Source organism: Camponotus vicinus, unplaced genomic scaffold (genome assembly GCF_025532165.1).
Source record: "Camponotus vicinus isolate PSW18456_S1 unplaced genomic scaffold, iyCamVici1.0 SCAF_2, whole genome shotgun sequence".
NCBI lineage: Eukaryota > Metazoa > Arthropoda > Insecta > Hymenoptera > Formicidae > Camponotus > Camponotus vicinus.
In genome coordinates, this window is record NW_028141956.1 from 1,098,992 (window position 1) to 1,114,024 (window position 15,033).

The 15,033-nt window shown below is 34.4% G+C and overlaps 4 protein-coding genes across 6 annotated transcripts; 2 read left to right on the plus strand and 2 right to left on the minus strand.

The window, feature by feature from the left end:
• The first annotated feature begins 508 nt into the window (after positions 1–508).
• Positions 509–3,325, plus strand: Tsg101 (tumor susceptibility gene 101). Of its 2 annotated transcripts, XM_083089827.1 has the most exons (9): positions 509–857; positions 979–1,063; positions 1,143–1,208; positions 1,298–1,461; positions 1,536–1,656; positions 1,735–1,964; positions 2,164–2,522; positions 2,663–2,882; positions 2,967–3,325. In XM_083089827.1, exons 1-8 carry the CDS (start codon positions 804–806, stop codon positions 2,847–2,849), a joined length of 1,266 nt encoding a protein of 421 aa, XP_082945953.1. In that variant the 5' UTR covers positions 509–803; the 3' UTR covers positions 2,850–2,882; positions 2,967–3,325. The 2 variants fall into 2 exon arrangements, with proteins under 2 accessions (XP_082945953.1, XP_082945952.1); XM_083089826.1 differs by having other exon boundaries at positions 510–857; positions 2,663–3,324.
• Kud (oligosaccharyltransferase subunit 5 kud) lies at positions 3,055–4,140 on the minus strand. Its single transcript, XM_083089829.1, has 3 exons — positions 3,994–4,140; positions 3,517–3,762; positions 3,055–3,423 (listed from the first exon to the last, which is right to left on the minus strand). Exons 1-2 carry the CDS (start codon positions 3,994–3,996, stop codon positions 3,523–3,525), a joined length of 243 nt encoding a protein of 80 aa, XP_082945955.1. The 5' UTR covers positions 3,997–4,140; the 3' UTR covers positions 3,055–3,423; positions 3,517–3,522.
• A 417-nt stretch (positions 4,141–4,557) lies between these two features.
• Positions 4,558–11,941, plus strand: Fmt (phosphatase 6 regulatory subunit 1-like protein fmt). 2 transcript variants are annotated; one of them, XM_083089824.1, is made up of 18 exons: positions 4,558–5,101; positions 5,252–5,331; positions 5,448–5,599; positions 5,713–5,834; positions 6,100–6,270; positions 6,493–6,671; positions 6,749–6,862; positions 6,949–7,078; positions 7,274–7,426; positions 7,512–7,622; positions 7,681–7,745; positions 7,825–8,026; positions 8,201–8,287; positions 8,376–8,473; positions 8,663–8,744; positions 8,838–9,036; positions 9,135–9,552; positions 9,684–11,941. In XM_083089824.1, the coding sequence occupies exons 1-18, from the start codon at positions 5,042–5,044 to the stop codon at positions 9,802–9,804; spliced, it is 2,544 nt and encodes an 847-aa protein (XP_082945950.1). In that variant the 5' UTR covers positions 4,558–5,041; the 3' UTR covers positions 9,805–11,941. The 2 variants fall into 2 exon arrangements, with proteins under 2 accessions (XP_082945950.1, XP_082945951.1); XM_083089825.1 differs by having other exon boundaries at positions 8,705–8,744.
• Positions 11,161–11,989, minus strand: LOC145966068 (uncharacterized). The gene is made up of 3 exons (XM_083089828.1): positions 11,756–11,989; positions 11,539–11,619; positions 11,161–11,435 (listed from the first exon to the last, which is right to left on the minus strand). Exons 1-3 carry the CDS (start codon positions 11,959–11,961, stop codon positions 11,372–11,374), a joined length of 351 nt encoding a protein of 116 aa, XP_082945954.1. The 5' UTR covers positions 11,962–11,989; the 3' UTR covers positions 11,161–11,371.
• Positions 11,990–15,033: the final 3,044 nt, after the last annotated feature.

The following is a 15,033-nucleotide window of genomic DNA, read 5'->3' on the forward strand; positions in this document are numbered from 1 at the left end:
ATTTTTTGATTATCTTCCTTTAATATTTTTATGTACAAAATAATGAAAAAAATCAATTGGTGTAAAGAAAACACATAATTGTTTCTAAGAAAAAATATGTAATTTGCAATTAACAATTACATATTTTTTTCTTAAAAACAACTATGTTTTTTCTTTACACCAATTGATTCCTCACATTATTTTGTGCTTATAGGATAACTGATTGAAATATCGAGTTTAACAATAAAATAAATTTATGACACGAAATAAATATATAAAATATATTACTTACATCCATCCGTGTATTCATATTTGGCGCGTAGGGCTCGTTCCCACTGAGCGCGTCACGCGTCGCGTCAACCAGCGTGAGCCAATCAAAACATCCCATTGTAATAACACGGAAAACATGTTATTACAATGGGATGTTTTGATTGGCTCACGCTGGTGACGCGACGCGTGACGCGCTCAGTGGGAACGAGCCCGTATTTGCTATCATGTACCCAGCTGTCTACCATAAACTACCAAACGCGCGAAAATGTTCTGGCAGAATTTGCTATACTTTGGTTGGTATACTATAGTCGTCCATTATGACATTTCGGATGACAGATTAGTGTGTAATTCGCCGTGGTAATTCGCGACTGCTTTTGATGATCTTATTGTGCGCCTGAAATTCTTGTCACTTGACGATAACGCAAACAGGAACGCGACACTCGATGATTGTGTGCTGATTAGATCGTTTACGATTACGTAAATCGAGAAACGTAATTTCTTATCATCTGATAGCACTAGCGAGACTCATCGCTATCTTGATTTAGTTGGGTTAAATGGTGAAGATGACACCATTGGATGAGGGAAGGATCAGACAAGGCTTGTCTAAGGTATATAAACTCACGTTCATCAACTAATACCTAACTTTTGATGTTTAATTATTATCAATAATAATCTTATAATGGTTATTGCAATAATGTTTGTAACATAAAAGGAGATCTTATCTTTCAGTATCAAACTCCAGATATAACAAAGAAACATGTAGTGAGTGTCTTAAATCTTTACAAAGGATTGGTTTTTGAGATTGAACCTTTTGGTGAGTTAAACTATTGATTGGAATATGTAGTAATATTTTGTTATAGCTCAGTTTATTGAAATTTACTGTTCAATTTCAGTCTTCAATGATGGCTCGCGCAAAGAGTTGCTCAACTTACAAGGAACTATACCTGTTGTTTATAAAGGTATTTTTTTTTAATAATCTCTAATGAATGAATTATACATTAAAGCTATTAAATATTTTTCATTTCTCTATTTGCTTATTTTTATATAGGCACTTGCTACAATATTCCAATCTGCATATGGCTGATGGATACGCATCCTAATAATGCACCTATGTGCTATGTTAAGCCAACAGCAGATATGCATATTAAAGTCAGTATGTTTGTGGATCACAATGGTAAAATCTATTTACCATATCTTCATGATTGGGTGCCTGTAAGTAGATTTATTTTATTGATTACTAATGCATAATTATATGGTGTATGTATTCTACTCTATTTGTTTTACAGCACAATTCAGATTTGCTTGCTCTAATTCAAGTTATGATTGTCACTTTTGGAGAGCAACCTCCAGTTTATGCCAAGTCGAGATCAGAAGTGCAACAGAGTTCTACACCATATCCTGTTCAACGTAAATATACTTATATAACCACAAACTTTTATTTTAATGTAATATATCTTTCTCTTACAATGTAAATCTTTTCCACAGCATTCATGCCTGTAGCTGGTAGTGGAAATGTATCAAATTCCAGTTTTCCACCATATCCACCAAGTTCTCAATACTCTGGCAGCAGCAACGTATATCCACCTTATCCAGCTACAGCATCTGGAGGATTTCCATATCCAGGTTCTTACGGTTCTTATGCTGGAACCACTCCCAGCTATCCGACACAAGGCTACAATGGCCCGTATCCATCTTATCCACCAGCTACACAACCGGTATCTCAATTATAATCATTTATCTTTATCTATGTGGAATTTTTATAATTCTTATTAAATATTTGCAATTATTATTATATAAATAGATAATTCATATTAAATGTTTGCAATTATTATTGTATGAATGGACTAACTAATAGCTAATAATCCATTACATGAGATTATGAGATTGATGAAAGGTATGATTAATTTTTGCAAGTCACCGACAATACAGTCAGGTAGCTCCGGTAGCTCTGGTACGATCACAGAGGAACATATAAGGGCATCTCTGCTATCCGCGGTAGAAGATAAACTCCGACGTCGGCTCAAGGAGCAATTCTCGCAGCTACAAGCGGAACTTGAGACACTGCGACGAACGCAGCAAGAATTGACGAGCGGCTCATCGCATTTGACAGACCTGTTTGAGAAACTCAGAAGAGAGAAGCAGGAACTCGAGAAAAACATAAATATCCTCCAGGATAAGGAAGCAGAACTGGAGAAAGAGATCGCTAAACTGTCCGATAATCAGTCTATAGACGTTGACGAAGCTGTTACTACCATAGCACCATTGTATAAACAGTAAGTGTATTTGTATAAATTAAACAATAAAATAAATTTATTTAGCATGATTTGATCTGATAGCTGTAATTGAAAATTTAGAGGTTTAAGTTTCAAAGAAATAATGAATATAATTGTAACATTACTCTTTCCATTTCCAGGATGCTAAATGCTTTCGCCGAAGAAGCAGCCACAGAAGATGCCATTTACTATCTCGCTGAAGGATTACGATCCGGCATCATAGATCTAGATGCATTCCTAAAGCAAGTCCGACAATTGTCGCGCAGACAATTTATGTTAAGGGCGCTGATGCAAAGATGTCGACAAAAAGCTGGTCTAGCTGGTTGAAAAATGCCTCTCTTGCACTTTGTTCTAGAGAAAGTGTGTTGCAATATATTCTGTTTTGTTATAAAATATCTCTTATACAGTGAAAATGGAATAACTATAATTTACAACTCTTGCCAGTGTTGAAGAATATGGAGGATTATTTAACCAGCGGTAAGCCCCATCTTCTTCTGCTTGCAATGGAATGGAAAGAAAATTTACATAAAGAAACATAATAAAATGCATATATTTAATGAAGATACAGCAAATATTGCACATTTAAATATGAGAATAGATAATATTTCTTTTCATACAAGGCTATGTTATCATTATATATTATTGCATGATTAGACTAATTACGCTTGCGTTTGAAAAAAAGAAAAAGCGCTAGCCTTTATTTTTCCAAGGTGCAAAAAATTGTGTACCTGTACTATAAACTTTTATGCCTTCATTGTGATAAAGAACAAATAAACTTATGCACAAAAAATATTCACAATTTATTTAATTGCAGCAATGAGATAAAAATCTTACAAATAGATTTCTTCCAAACTTACTTAAACTCTATCACATTATTTATTATTTCCAGTCAATTAACAATCTGAAATGGAAACGTTGAGAAGTGTGATATAACTTTTATATTTTGTGCTAATAACAAACATGTATATTTCCACATTGACTTTCTTGACAGTACCTATAGCTATACGTAAATGCCAACCCAGAGTAATAGAAATAATACTCCAAAGCCAGAGAATAGCGCTGCGACCAAGGATATTAACAACTCCTTGCATATGTCCCGTGTAAATTTAGTGCTTGTAACTTCGTACACGAAGAACCAAGCTGTGAAGAATATTCCAATCCCTAACAGTACTACAGCCAGCAGTGGAAAAACAGCTGGATTCACCGGCGAGACATATCTCGTCATTGACTCGATTTCCACCTAAATTAAACAATTGAAATTGAATAAAATATAAAAAAAAAACTCATAAAATTGATTTATTTTATTTCTTTTTTTATTCATGTTTCTTTTGACACGTAATGTAAAGATTATTTAATTAATTCTTCTAGGTTATATGCAACTTGTATTAACCTTACTTCTGTTTTTATAAGAGTTCCATTAAAAGAGATTATATGTCTTTAAGAAGAAAAGAGGATAATAATTTCTACTTGCCATTTTTTAAATTTGACGTCTTTTGACGTGGCTCGAAAGAATAATAAAACTAGCCGTACTTGAAGCCGCTGTTGAACGATTAGTCGAGCATGGCGCACAAAGTTATCGAGATGGCAATCGAGTGAAAATACTTATTTTACACCGTATTTACATTTCGCATCCATTGCAATCATATTTATTAAAATTTTATTTATTAAATAAAATAGCGCACAATTTATTTTTTACAGTTACATCTTTTATACTTAATATTCTTTCTCTTTTCGAACCGAAATACGATAGACGTCTCGTTAAATGTAGAAAGTGCAAAAAGTGCACTTGGAACAGTTCGCTTTAATCATATCTCGTTTTTTCCTTTTTCCTTTTTCTCTCGATTATAAATATAATATATATAACTATTATAAATTAAATATAACTATTCCATTTTAAACCTAGCCAAGAGAGAATTTTATACGCAAAACGCAGGCTGCTTCCGAGACGGAAGAGGACGATTCGAATTTTCGCGCTTCTTGTTTCGCGCATGCGCGCCTGCTCGCGCTCGAGAGAGTCCAACCGCGCTCGTTTCATGCTTCACGTTGCTTCATATTTCGGAGCGAGTCTGGAGACTGGAGCTACACGTATGTTTCGTCGTGCATCGTCTCGCAACAGCAGCATTAGCAGCCTCGGTCGCGAGTCAAGCGTCGCAGACGAGCTACCTACGAGGCGTCCGGAGAGAGTGGTGGCGGCCAGAAGGCGCGAGGAGGTGGTTCGTAGAGTAGTGGTGAGGCGACGGTAGGCGACGGTAGGGGACACGGCCGTGTGTGACTCGCGCGCGCGACACAACGGAAGAGAATCGACAGGAACTGATATACGCGTACGTGCGATGTTAGCCGTTGGACGGGCCGTACGACGAGCTTGCACGACATCGTGTTACATCCTTCCTTCCTCGTGCGCGCGTCCACGCGCCACGCCGATGCGAGTCGGGCGATCGTGCCAAGCTTCTCGGTAAATCGCGACGCGAATTTTACTCTATAAATATTGAGCCGCGGGCAATATAACCAACGGCCGCATCATGTTCTGGACGAATAATTACGTGTCATCGCCGCATATAGAGGCACTGCTCAACAAAGAGGCAAGTGATTTTTTCCCCCCCGAGCGTTTTTCCCCTTCGTTTCACTGGGTGGAAAAAAGTTCTCTCCCCCCCCCCTTTTCCCCCTCTCCCTCCTCCGTCCACTGTCATCGTCATCGGTGTCTAATGTCGCTTGTAAATTCGCGGTTGCAGGATGTCACGCTGCACGAGTTGATGGACGAGGAGGATATTCTGCAGGAATGCAAGAGTCAGAATAAAAAATTGGTCGAGTAGTAAGTGGAAATATTGCTATTCTCGTCAGATTCAAGTTTGCGTCAAGCACATTTAGGCATAGATTATTATTTGTTATGAGAAAAATTATCGCAATGATCGTGAATGTGATTGACAGTCTTACGAGGCCCGCCGTTATGGAAGAGTTGGTGACATTAGCTACTAAAGAACCCTCCACGGATATTGAGGAACGTTGGCGTTACAAGTATCCCAATGTCGCCTGCGAATTGCTCACATGCGATGTGCCTACATTAAATGAGAAATTGGCAGGTATTGGAGATATTCTATTGTTCTTTATACGAATGAGAGAGTACTCGCTAGTATTTATCTAGAAAATTATGTAAATTTTATAAATATGCATTCTGAAATTCTCTTTTATTTAGGAGACGAGGCACTTTTGGCCAAATTATATTCTTTCATAGATACTGATCAGCCTCTAAATCCACTACTTGCGTCATTTTTTAGCAAAACTATCGGAGTGCTTGTTGCTCGTAAAAGTGATCAGGTATATATAACTATATATATACATACTTTTTTTATTTATATATAGAGAAACAGAGAGATATAAATTTATATATATTTAAATAAGATAAATTAATTATACATATTTTTAATTGCGATAACTTTCTTTGAAATTGATACAAAAGCTGATATGAAACTGATTTCAAGCTATTAGCAAATAATATTAGTTAAATAATAAACTTTTTTTCTCTTGCCTCTCTCCTATGTTGTCCATATACTTATCCATCCTATATTTCCATCTATTCCAGAATTGGTATTCCTATCAGTTCACATGCTTACAGGTTTTAGAATTTCTTAAAAGTCGTCAGAGATGTGTAGATTTATTGTTGCAACACTTAGAGACTTCTGCTATTATGGATCTAGTATTGAAACTTGTTACTCAGGTCGAGGGTAGCGATATGCGTCAAAACATATTAAATGTAAGATTTTTTTTATACAGATTCTAATATATTACTATACTTATATAACACTATACTTCTATATCATATATATTATACTACTATATTACTATACTTACTAATATATTATTATATTTGCTAGTATATTACTATAATAGTATATTAGATAATATATATATATCTTTAACATTAGATATTTTTAAGATTTTTTTCTACATATGTATATATGTATATGTTTGATAGTGGTTAGATAGTCAACATTTAGTGCAGAGATTGGTAAAGTTGTTAGCACCTACTTCAGAATCAGCCAAACATGCCAATGCAGCACAATTACTTTGCGATATGGTGGCAGTGGCCAGAGAAAATCAACGTACAACCACAGAGCGTACTGATCCAGATCCTATTTTAAATACTCTAGAATCGTGAGTATACTTGTAAATGTACAATTAATTATTACAAGTTTTGTCTGAATATTCAAACAATAAATGTTCTGTTACAGAGGAGAAACTGTGAGCCTATTATTAGAAACTATTCTTACTGGAGAAAAGGTAGAAACTAGTATCGTTGGTGGAATACAAGTGCTTTTGGTACTTTTAGGTCAAAAAGCTAGCAAGTATGACGAGAATATTTTACAACAAAGAAATTGCGTTTTGTAGATAAATATAAAGTACAATATATAATAATCCAAATTTTTTGCAGTGTTTCTAATGAGGGGGATATACATGGTAATGGCGATGAAGTCGCAGATAATGAGCAACGTATTAAAATTTCTAATGCTATTTTACCATATTTGGAACATCTTCACAAACTTCTTCTGGATCCGCCATATGTAACAGCTGCTTTTCACATTTTTTTATATAAAAATATTGTTTATTTTTTAAAATATATATAGACGTGCATGATGTGTGCGCGCGCGCGCGTGTGTGTATATGTGTGGATTATATACGCTTGTAGAGACATTATTATTAATGGAATAGTTTATTTTTTACTGTATTTTAAGAACCACTAAATTTCTGTTGCACAGAAACCTGCCGTAAAAACAACCATTGGACTTTTAGAATGTCCATTGGGAAATACTCGTTTGCATGTAGCAAAACTGTTAAGTGCGTTATTATCAACGGAAAATTTAAAGATCCATGAAAGTTTAGCAAATTTGGGAACATTCCAAACATTATTTGTAAGTGCTGTGTTATAAGTACATTTCAAGTACTATTATTATTTCGCCTTTATTTTATTACTTATTTGTATTTTAAATGTCACAGGATTTGTTTTTCAAATATACATGGAATAATTTCCTACATACACAAGTACAACAGTGCCTGGCCTTAGCTATTAATTGTGGACATCGGGATAATGATATTATTTATAATAATGTAAGTTACATATCTCTTACTACATGGAAAACATTAAATAACTCAATCACATTTTCAGATATTTATCAAGTGCAAATTAATAGAGAGGATCTTAGAAGCATGGGATAAAAATGAGAGTAAACAGTAAGATTTCCAAAAATAGTAATTTTTACCAAATAATACAAAAAATTTCTAGGATTCTAAAGTCACAATCTGATTATAGAACCAAGGAAAATGGTGTTCGTCAAGGCTATATGGGACATTTAATAAATATTGCAAACAATATTGTTACCCAATGTGAGAAAAGTAATATATTGGCAAGCTTTTTAAAGAACAATTTGTCACCCGAGTGTCTTAGTAAATGGGAAAATCTTGTGAATACACAATTGGTGGAGATTAATAAAGTTCATCAAACTGTGATGATGGTATATGTTAATATTATATATATATTCTATATCGTTAATATTATTTTATAATGTAATATTATTCTATATCATTTATTTATTGTTTTCTTTTTTTTCCACATCACTTCCAGCATATGTATTACATTTATAGGAATTTAAAATAACAGCTAATTTTAATTACAATGGAATTTTTAGGGCGATCGAACTCCAATGTACCTGATGAGCTCTGAAGAAAATCCAGATGACTTTAATCCTTACTCACAAGAGATATACGTTCAACAGGTTCGCAAATAATACCTATATATTGATATATAAATTAGTACAACTAGTACATTCTTCTTGATTTATCGTGCGATATTTTTGGTATTAGATGTACTCCAATTATCAGGGTCAACAAATTACGCCTCCATTCATCGAAAACTTCGGATTCCACGATGACGAGTTTAACGATGGTGATGATGCGCTTCAGTAAGTATATGTATTTATACATACGAAATATAGTCCTCATATCGTTAAAAAAGTGATAACACTACTAGGGTGGGGGGCAATCGTAGGGCTTGCTGGAGTCAAGAAAGCGCACATGTAAAGAGAGCGCGACGTAGTATCGTCATTATCATTTCTCCTCCACTGTTTTCTTTAAGAAATATAATATTATAGTAATCCAGTTGACCAATTAACAACGTTGGCCTTTACTCTCAGTGAAGAAGATCTCGACAAGCGAGAGGAGATGTTCAATAAGGTAGATATCTACAATATTTATCAAATAAAACACAAATAAATATATTGTATCATATTCGAAACTGAATGAGAAAATCAATTTTGTTTAATAAAGTTGTGCCAACAAAAACAAAAAGCCGGGCTTGAGGACTGCGGCAGCGGCCTAGAATGGGGCGACGAGGGCGAACTCACGTTCCAGACCGTGGTGGACAAGCGGGATTGGCACTCCAAGCAACAGCATCAAGACTCTAGTTCGTCGGACGAGGATGACGAAGATCCGCGCGACGTGCACATGGAGGTCGACACGACTGATCGTATGTTTCTACTAAATATTTCTGTATTAATTAATATTTTCAAGCATTGTTTAATTATTTTATCGAAATAATTAACTACAAATTTCGCGAAATTTCAGCTTGGGATACTACCGAGTCGCTGAACACCAATACCGTACTTCCACCGGTTAACCCGTGGGATGTGGCGTCATCAGAGCCAGTGGAATCCACTGGTTGGGCCAATTTCGAAAATTTCGAAAATACATTAAGTATAGAAAACACCACGAGCGGAGATAACAAAACTATGTGCGACGAGCTTAAGAAGACTTCGGAAACGACGGCTGTGGACTTAACAGAAAAGAATATAGCTTTTAACGAAAGTTTTGAAAACGAAAAAAGCAGAGGCTGTATAAGTAGTCAAGTGATTGGAAAGACTTGTGAGAAGAAAGATTTACCAGCTATGGAAACTAATCTCAGCAGCAGCAGCAGTGAAAGCGATGAGAACAAGATGATCACCGTGGATGAGAATATCAATTCTAACGAATTGCCGGATGACAGGTATTTATACAACTTCTAATTTTATCGAGATTAGAATATAATTTGTTGGAAATTTGTATTGCTAATTGTGGGAGTTTCAAGAACGTAAAGAAAATTGAAAATGTAAAGAAAGATGAAATTTTTGAATGCAGGCATTTGTTAACGACGAACGCCATAGAAAAGGAGAAGCCGTCGACTGAAGTTTCAGTAGCAGCAGCTTCTCTGAAAAGCACGCCCAACGATTCCATGTCGTTGTCTAAAGACACTAAATGAAATGACGTTTTCCCCTGCCTATGTTAGATACAATCTGTGGCAATAGGAAGAGAAAATCATATCAGTATCGAATACGTGAGAACGATCGGAAGCATATTACGCCTTCTCTATTTTTTATTAGACACCACGTTAATTATGCTTTAAGGAAACGTTGACATTGGGCGCACACTGCAGTCCCGTTGCAGGGTATTTCTCTTCGAATAAATCCGAAATGCCGAAATCGACACGCTCAACTATAGCGAATAATTTGATGTTTATTATATATAGGTACATATACCCCTTTCCCCACTCCGTCCCTTTTTCTCTCCGAGTAACTAACGTCTATGAGTATCCGCGCGAAAGTAAAGTCCTTCCCTTATTCCGTATATTTTACAATTATTATTAAGAGTTTCGTAAATTGTTATTTACACGTAGGTAACTGGTTTCTATCAAAATATAAAAACAGGGAGAAAGTAAAAAATGGACACAGCAAGAATGAACACAATATGTGTATATTGTGTGCGACTTGCGCAATTTATATAGACAATTTATAGAGCATCATGACAGAGAGAGAGAGAGAGAGAGAGGAGATGTCATAAATTTCGTCGGAATCCACTCATGATATTTGGTTGATTTTTCACGGGACATTTAGTACTCTATATATATTTGTACATTATAGAAATACAGAGGAGAGAAATTTAAGAGAAGAGTTGTAGAGAACTGTAACGCCGTTTAATACTATGTAAGACTGGTATTCTCCACGAACTGGTGCTTTTGCTTATTCCTTCGATAAGGCAAAGGTACTTAGGTGCAGTGCCTACTGTCGTAATTGAATGTACGTTAGTTCAATGATGCGATACGAGCAGAACAAACGAAAGAAGAGAGAATCGAGAATATTTTTATTACCTTTTGTCGTAATATTTGGTCGAAATTTGTACACAATACCCCCCTTTCCCCGTATTAATCGGGGCCGTCAAACTTGCGCGCTTATTTGCATTCCAATAAAAAAAAAAAGAGAAAGGAAGAAAAGATTTCTACGTACGTTTAAGCGACTGTTAAAAGTCTTTCACGAAGATCTTCCACAAATAAATAGCGTTAAATTGCAGAAACTAATATGTGTGTTACGCATGCTCCAACCGAGCTAACTTACTACGTATATCTATCATTCTGCGAATTATGTTACCTGATTGTTCCGCGACTTTCTTCTGCCTCGCAGGTTTTGCAGCAGCAATGTGTTTATAGCGTTGTACACGAAATATATTGTTCATAATTAAATGATAAAATAATAAAACATTTATTCTAAATCCCAAAACTGTCGTCTCACGACGTTTATATAAGTTTGGCATCGCGAAATTTTTATAAATTGCGTGTGCATCGTATTGTTACACTTTACGCTTTATTATCATTATGTTGCAATCTTATACAATATCAGTAATCAGTATTTACCATGTGCATACACATATTTAAAAAATATCGATTCCGTATACGTCTTTACAGTAATTTATCATTTTGATTCTCACTTTCGGTCTCCATAAATGCATCTCAAGCGCGTAATTTTGTATCAATATTCGTTTCATGATAAAAGGATTCATAAGGAAAATTCGTCTTTCTGATTCGGTGGATCATATAACGATATATCGACTCTTTCGTGTCTGCAAGATGTAAAAAAATTGATAAAACGTTGAAGCGATACATTCGTACGAAATAATTATTTCTCGTTAACGGGAGGATAAGAAAAAAAATAAAACGTATTACCTTTCGGTGCTTTCGCTAGTCGTTGCGTTATCCGTATCTGTAAGAATTCCAATCTCGTAGACTACAGCTTTTACCACGTATCTGAAAACGACAAAAAACATTTATCGAATCTCCTTTTTTCTTCTTTCGTGATAATATTGTCAAAAATATGTTTAAAAAATATATATATATATATATATATATATATATATATATATTTTAGAAAAAGAAAACTTACACGTCAGTGTTGGCCCCAATTTCCGTGGAATTATCCGTCGAATTGACCGTCGAACTCTCGGATATCAAATTTTGATATTCCTGCGTGAGATCCGGCAAAGGATTGGCATTCGTTCGCTGCAACGTTGTTAATAACGACATTAATACAAGTATTAAGAATACAATCTGAGACGGGCAAAGGAACCGACATGCGACGACGCGCGACATTTTAAAGTAACAGAGACCTTAGTCTTCTCCATCGCCACTTTTATAGCTATGAACATGTGTCTCTCGTTAACACCTCGTCTTAAATACGTAGATACTTTTGCATTACGTATTCTCGATCTCTTCATAAGTGGTAGCGGAAAATTCCGCGTCCGATTGTGCGTGCGAGCGATGCAATCGCGTTAGGTTTCGTGAAGGCAAACATATATTTGTAAAAGCGTGAAAAAAAAGGATGGATATTTAAATTAATTTCGGAGAAGAGTTTCCGAGCTCTTTCATAAAAAAGCGATAAATCTTTAATCGTAATTAGAGAAAAAGATAGCATGCACGCAAACTGTTCATCAAACTTTACAAACCGTTTTTACGATTTTCGTGTAATAAAATCTGATAATGAGAATATTACACAGATAATTCGTTCAAGGTTCTCGACTGAGTTTTTCGACGAATTCTTCATGTACTAACGCGAAATGTACATTTTTCACAGTAATTTCGACAGTTTAAAAACGTCCTCGACGATGTAGATACATGTAAATTTTAATTTTAACAGATATGTTTCCTGATTTCGACTACTTGAATAAAAAAAGGTATAAAAGAGATTGTGGAATAATTTTTCAAGGCAATCTAAATCTATTCTCGGCTTCATTTTTGCCGCGGTAATTAAATTAGCGCAGTTATGTAAATAAATCGAATCAAAATATCAGTATCTCCTACCTCGCTATTTTAGCATCTCATGTGACTAATGATATCATATGTATATTCGTCAAATATAATTAACGTTAAAATATTATATAAAAGAAACGTCAAATAAAGTATATCGAGACCGGGGGTAAGAGGATAATTTTTCTTCCATGAAAAATTAGTCTTATTTTGACTTTTGTCATAAGTAATTTTACATTGCAAAAAATATATTGTGAAATAAAAAGTAAAGAAAATGTGAAAATTATAAACACACATCATGACTGAATACATGTATCATCATTTATTATTAGCCAGAGTTGGGAACGTTACTTCAAAAAAGTAACGCGTTACCGTTACCATTACTTTTCGTGAAAAGTAACTCGTTATCGTTACTCGTTACTAATTTTGAAAAGTAACTCGTTACCGTTACCGTTACTGCGAAAGTAACTGAGATTCGTTACTTTTTCGTTACATTTTATAATACAACAATTAAATTAATTTATTTTAAAATATAATTATTATTTTATAGTATTTACTATAACTGATTTTAAAATATAATTATTACTTTTATATATTCGATAATTATAAATTATTCCATCATTGATGTTCTTCATATTCAATTTTTCTTTTATTGTAATTTAGAAATTTTAGATTTAGGAATACAGAGAAAAACATGCATGTATATAATTTTCCAAAATATTTGCAAACTGTTTTGTAATAGGAATAGATTTTTCAATTACTAAGGGGATGCTATCCAGGATTACAGGATTAATATAACGATAAAAGTAACTGTTAAATTCGTTACCGTTACTAGTTAAAATGTAACGACGTTACCGTTACCGTTACAGACAGAAAAAAGTAACGATCGTTACCGAAAAAAAGTAACGATAACGGTAACGACGTTACAAGTAACGCGTTACTTCCCAACTCTGTTATTAGCAATGTAGTCTGCAGTCGAAAATTCGTCTTTACCGATTAATCGATTAGACGAAAACTCTCGACCGGAAATAAGTTAGCGCTGGAAGTGCATATTTTTTAATAAACTATAGCTCAAACGATTGCTCCTTAATTGCTCCGTCCGAATCTACAATTGCTCCCCTTCTAAAATTAATAGTTTTTTTAATATTTGTAAAAAACGTAAAATTGACCATTTTTACTGAAAAACATATTTCTAATGGTTTTCGACAATTATATCCGGTATAAAACGATTGCTCCCTAATTGCTCCCTATTGCTCCATCATTAGTTTAACGATTATTGCATTATTTTATCGAAAATTAATAAATAAATTATTTCACAAATGACGACGACGCCACCTGTCGGCCACTTATCGGAAAAAAATGTTTTAATTGTTTTCGGCAATTATATCCAACATGAAACAATTGCTCCTTAGTTGCTTCGCATTGCTCCATTGTTATAATTAATAATTATTGCATTTTTTAATTGAAAATTAACAAATTAATCACTTCACAAGTGACGATGTCGCCACCTATCGGCGACTTATCGGAATTAAATGTTTTAATAATTATCGGCAATTATATTCAACATAAAACGATTGCTCCTTAATTGCTTTGCATTGCTCCATCGTTATAATTAATAATTATTGCATTTTTTAATCGAAAATTAACAAATTAATCACTTCACAAGTGACGACGTCGCCACCTATCGGCCACTTATCGGAACTAAATGTTTTAATAGTTATCGGCAATTATATTCAACATAAAACGATTGCTCCTTAATTGCTTCGTATTGCTCCATCATTATTTTAATAACTATTGCATTTTTTATCACAAATTGACGAAAAAAAACATTTCACAAGTGATGACGTCACCACCTATCGGCCACCTATCGGAATAAATGGCTCATCGGCCAATGGCGCCAATATTCAAACAGTATATCAGCTCTATTGTTTAAAACTATATGCGCGCTCATGCATGCTCGATTATGATATTTTATGTGTATCACAGAACATTAATTAAAATATCTTCACAATATATCCTTTAGCTAGAAAAGTTGTTGCAAAACAGTGTTGCAAATCCGCCCATTATATCTTTTTAAAATTTTTCAATATATTTTAGACTGTGGTATACTGTAATAATGATAATGGGTAAATGTGCAGTATCGTTTTGCAACATCTCTTGAGTTAAAGTATATATCATAAAGATATTTTAATTAATGTTCTGTGATACACATAAAATATAATAATTGAGCATGCGTGAGCGGGCATATAGTTTTAAACAATATAGCTGATATACTGTTTGAATATTCGCGCCATTGGCCGTTGAGCCATTTATTCCGATAGGTGGCGATAGGTGGTGACGTCATCACTAGTGACATGATTTTTTTCGTCAATTTTCGATAAAAAAAAATGCAATAGTTATTAAAATAACGATGGAGCA